We start from the raw sequence: 4,974 nt of genomic DNA, 5'->3' as shown, positions 1-4,974 counted from the left end.
AGCAGAAAATTTGGATTTTTTTCAATTTGTCGCTCGAACCATTGCTCCGTCAATTGTCGGAAAAGTTTGTTGAGATTACAATCGTCGAAGTCGTGACTCCATGCAACGAAGCTGTTCTTTCGTTGTTTCGTCCTGGACTTTCGACCCAATCCGCCGCTATGTGTACTATTTTTTGTACGGATAGTTTTTGTTCTTGGAAAAATGTGTTCTCTCTGTAATGAAGTTACTGGGTGAGTAGAATTAGAAGGAAATCACTTACCGAATCATTTTCTTTGTGATGATATTTGAAGTTTTGCATGAAGAGCATCGCCAGACGAAATGTAACGGAAGGGCATTATCTTTGACAAGACTCATCTTACCGTTGAGGCATTCTGGGCACTCTCGCTCATTCGGCACTAGTCCATATCTGAAAAGTCTCTTGAGAAAATCTCTTGGGAAAACAGAACAAAAAACTTACGTCGCTAGAAATCGCAGTGCTGCTTCATCCGATTCCTCGGTTCCATCGATGTTGCCAATAAAATCCGCGATGTTTCGAGATGTGAGCTCAGGAAGATTTGCTTTTTTTTCCAGGTGGGACTGTTACACCTGGGTTTTCCAGGTGGGGTTGTAACTTTAGAGTAATAAAGTAATAAAGGTTCAGACGACGCTTGAGAGACCCCTTCCCAGAGGATATTTTAGTGATCGCCATTACCAGGCACACATTAAGATGAATGTGTTCCGATTCATTATTTTTTTGCTACTTTCGACTTCCCCTGTTTTCGGATTCCCTGCAATGGCACTTGTGAAAGCTTCTCCTGTTATAGCTGAAGTAGTTACGGTAAGTGATATAACTATTAGTAAGTGAACAACAAATCTTTCCAGCGGATATAGAGTATGTGAATAAGGTGGAGGCGAGAAACTACGAACATCATATCAAGGACACACTTCAAATCAATGTACCTCAACATGAGGATGAAGATCACTCGAAATATGTAGACGACGATCAAAGTCGAGATAAGAAAAATAGTACAGTTGTTGATTGGGGTGCTTTCAAAAAGGAACTCAACGCGAAATACGGCGTCCCAGAAGAAGAACTCGACGGATACATGTCGACATACATGTTTAGACGCTACTTCTTAAAAAAAAAACTTCTGAACCAACTTCTGATCGAGATGAAGTATTATAAGAAAGAAGATGACTATGATTCAAGTGAATCTGAAATCTCCACGGATGAAAGCTCTGATTACTACGACGGTGAAGACGAGTCCGATTCCAGCGACCCGAATCATGGAGACGACGATGATGAAGACGGAGCAGATAGTACAGTTGATGATAATAATGTCTATGATGATTATGATGGTTATGACGATTATGATGGTTATGATCATTATGATGAATATGATGATGACGATATCCAAAACGAAGATGAACCAGAGTTTGAGGAAGAGCAGGAGAGAGAGCAGGAAGAAGAGCAAAACGGAGAGCAGGAGGGAGAAGGCGAGAATGAGAGACAAAAAGAGGATCATCAGGAAGATGAGTACGAAGATGAACAGGAAGAGGAAGATCAATTGACTGAAGCACCGACCACGAAAATCTTCAGAAAAAGAAAACAGTTCGATTCTGATAGAGTTTCATTTGCTCCCAAACAACGAAATGAAAGAAACAATCGCGCCTTTACATTTTCAACAAGACAAACCACAATGGCTGCTCGTTTGAATCGAAATAGAAACGAACGTCGAAGTTCTACAATGAGAACCACCACCTCTTCTAAGCCAGAAATGATTATCAAAACCAACAGACCAATTTCGTCAACTACACCAAGGCAAACGACGACCAAAACTCGAAAACCTCGGAAGAAGACACAAAGTCGAAAAGCTGATCCTACAACCACCATCACAACCACAGCAACCATGAGGACCACGACCACCATGAGAACAAGACGAACAACTTCCCATCAGTCGAGACGAACCACGACAGAACCTCGTACGAAACGGACGACGTCTGCCCCTGAAACGAGACAAACAACCATCACCACTCAGAAGACTCGGAATGATAGAAGAAGACGCGGGCGGCCCACTACCACCACTCCAAGATCGACTACCATTACTCCAAGATTCACAACCACTACTCTAAAATCCACTTTCACCGGCCGAAGGAAGTTCAAAGGACGCGGATAAGATCATCTTGTTGCAACCGATATTCTTTTTTTTGTGTTCTGAACTATTTATCCTCTCTAATTCTTATATGCCACACCTTTTAGTCTTATACCTTCTTCTGAATAAAAATCAAAATTACAAAAAAAATTATTTTTAAAACATCAAAACTATTGAAAACATGATTGGAATAAATAAACGTTTCAATCTAACCAAATTTTCAAACAAAAACATGAAAGCTATTCAAATACCCACATCTTTCTTTAAGGACCAGAATTTTTTTTTAAGGACCAGAATTTTTTTTTAAGGACCAGAATTTTTTTTTAAGGACCAGAATTTTTTAAGGACCAGAATTTTTTTTAAGGACCAGAATTTTTTTTAAGGACCAGAATTTTTTCTAAGGACCAGAATTTTTTTTAAGGACCAGAATTTTTTTTTAAGGACCAGAATTTTTTTTTAAGGACCAGAATTTTTTTTAAGGACCAGAATTTTTTCTAAGGACCAGAATTTTTTTTAAGGACCAGAATTTTTTTTTAAGGACCAGAATTTTTTTTTAAGGACCAGAATTTTTTTTTAAGGACCAGAATTTCATACTAGAGCCCCCATTTCTTGATTGCTTTTTGCAGAAGTGATCGGGAATTGATAATTTGCTGAGTTCGGGATGAGGGAATAGACAAAAAATAGAATCCTAATTTTTATCAAATTTCTCATCAGTTTCTGAGAGAAGCGTCAAAAACGTTAAGCTCCAAAATAGCCAGAACCATTAATAAAATCTTCTTGTCTGTTAGTCAAAAAACCTCTATTAAAAGAGCCCCTCTAATAAAAGGGCCCTCCTAGAAAGTCTCGGAAAAATAGATAATACGGTAGTAGTAGTCACCCAAGGATTGACCATTAAAAATCAAATTTGATCAATTTAGGGCAAATTAAAAGGTATTTTGTAAAAAACGAGGGAGGATTACTGTAGTCAGTTAAGAATGAGCAATCCTATTTTTTTGGCTGTCACGGCTGTGAAAATTCCTAGCTTTTTGTCGACTTCAAAAAGAGTTGTACTTCCGAAATCAGCCCATATCTGAAAAATTAGGAATTTTCAAATAATTCTGTGAATGCAAAGTTTTCAATCTAGGTCTGTTTTACACTATCCCAAATTTTTAAAGTGATCGGAAACTTGAAAGGCGAGCTGGAGCTGGACTTCTGAAAATAGTAAAAACGACCGAAAAATGTACGTTTTTGTATATCTTATTGACCGGTACTTTATATTAGAAGTGCCCTCGAGAGGTACCGAGGATAATACTAGAACCCATACTTGCTGACGGGCCGTGGCGGGCCCTGTCATAGTTTCTTTTAGGATCAATGTTTTTTGACTAACTAAATTAGATATGATAGAGCTCGACGAGCACTACAAAATGATACTATTTGGGACACTGTATCATGTTTGTGAACAAAGTTACAGACCAAACGGGCCGAAAAAACCGGCCCGCATTTGCAGCTTTTTGGCTTGTAACTTTGTTCACAAATATGATACAGTGTTCCAAATATTATCATTTTGTAGTGCTCGTCGAGTTCTACCGTATCTAATTTAGTTGGTCAAAAAATATCAATCCTAAAAGAAACTATGACAGGGCCCGCCACGGCCCGCTTTGGGCCCGTCCGCAAGTATGCTAGAACCCCTTCTAATAGAGGTATTACGGTAGTCCATACTTTCAGATCATATAATAATATTGTTGAAATTCGCTCCGAATATGTGTTTCTGATGTTTTGATGGCTTCAAATCTAGTGGAACATTTTGAATTTGAAGTGACCATAGAAATAAGAAGTCTGAATTTTTGGAGTCTTGTAATTTGCACCCCTAAATTGTTAACTTCTTTTTATCTATCTATTTTGAGATTGAATAATTTATCATAGAAAATATCAAAATCCTGGGACATAGTTTCATATGAAACATGATCTTTTTAAGCATCAATATTTTCTTGAGTCTATATCAGACACCAATTTGAACATCCATTCCTGAGAACCCCAAAAACCTTCGAGTTCCTGACAGAAAAGTTTGCTTCTCCTCTTTAAGACATTTTCCATTTGCGTAGGTTTTCGAAATCTAAAACTCCTAGACATCTAAACTCGATGATCCCACGACTGATCACTTTTCAATAGTCACTTTTGATCTTTTGAAAATTCGGAATTTTCAGAGTCTAGAAGTTCAGAAATCTTCTGGTCTTCTTGACTTTTAATCCCAGTCACTCACCTGGAAACATCATCGAGAAAAAAGTAGAGGAAAAATTGGATTAGCGTTCTTTAGACCTACAAAATATGCTCGGAGGTTTATAGGGGGTTTTTTAGTAAGGTTTTTTTTCTTGGGGGTTTTTTCTAGAGGTATTTTTTGGAGTATTTATGGGTAAAGGTAAATGGAACTTCAAAAAAATAAACTGAAAAAAAGAGGTAAAAAATTGGGTCCCAAAGAAAATGGCCAACAAATAGGAAGGTCTAAAAAATAATGATTTAAAAATTTCAAGAAACGATTGAGCCCCTAGAATAAATCCAGAATCCAGGACTTCCCCAGAAACCTTGCCCTTTTATACCCCCTTCCAGACAGTGTAAGTGTATTTTGGATTATATAAAAGTGCAGAGCAGCTGTGTCTAGACATCATGATCAATTGATCACAGATTTTTGCACTTTGAGAGATTGCCCTTTTAGAGGGAGGGGCTTATGGATTCTTGGAGAAATCATCTGGAAAACCGATTTGAAATTTCCTATTCTCTTATTTTTTCCTATTTTTGGAAAAAACAAGGTGCTCATCCTTCCTAAAAATTGTCATATCACCGTTCTAAAAGTGCACCTCCCATTTTT

General features: G+C 37.7%; 1 protein-coding gene across 1 annotated transcript in view; it reads left to right on the top strand.

Moving 5' to 3' along the window:
- The window catches only part of CBG07214, a gene marked incomplete at both ends in the record, with an annotated part of 3,207 nt that extends 1,051 nt beyond the window's left edge, over positions 1 to 2,156 (top strand). Inside the window, 3 exons of the mRNA XM_002632261.1 lie at positions 571 to 598; positions 641 to 836; positions 862 to 2,156. Of these exons, the coding sequence (XP_002632307.1) occupies positions 571 to 598; positions 641 to 836; positions 862 to 2,156 (1,519 nt within the window). The remainder of the gene's footprint in view (positions 1 to 570; positions 599 to 640; positions 837 to 861) is intronic.
- Positions 2,157 to 4,974: the final 2,818 nt, after the last annotated feature.

The sequence above is a fragment of the Caenorhabditis briggsae genome (assembly GCF_000004555.2).
Source record: "Caenorhabditis briggsae complete genome, chrII, whole genome shotgun sequence".
In the NCBI taxonomy this organism is placed as follows: domain Eukaryota; kingdom Metazoa; phylum Nematoda; class Chromadorea; order Rhabditida; family Rhabditidae; genus Caenorhabditis; species Caenorhabditis briggsae.
This window is presented reverse-complemented; position numbering and strand designations above follow the sequence as displayed.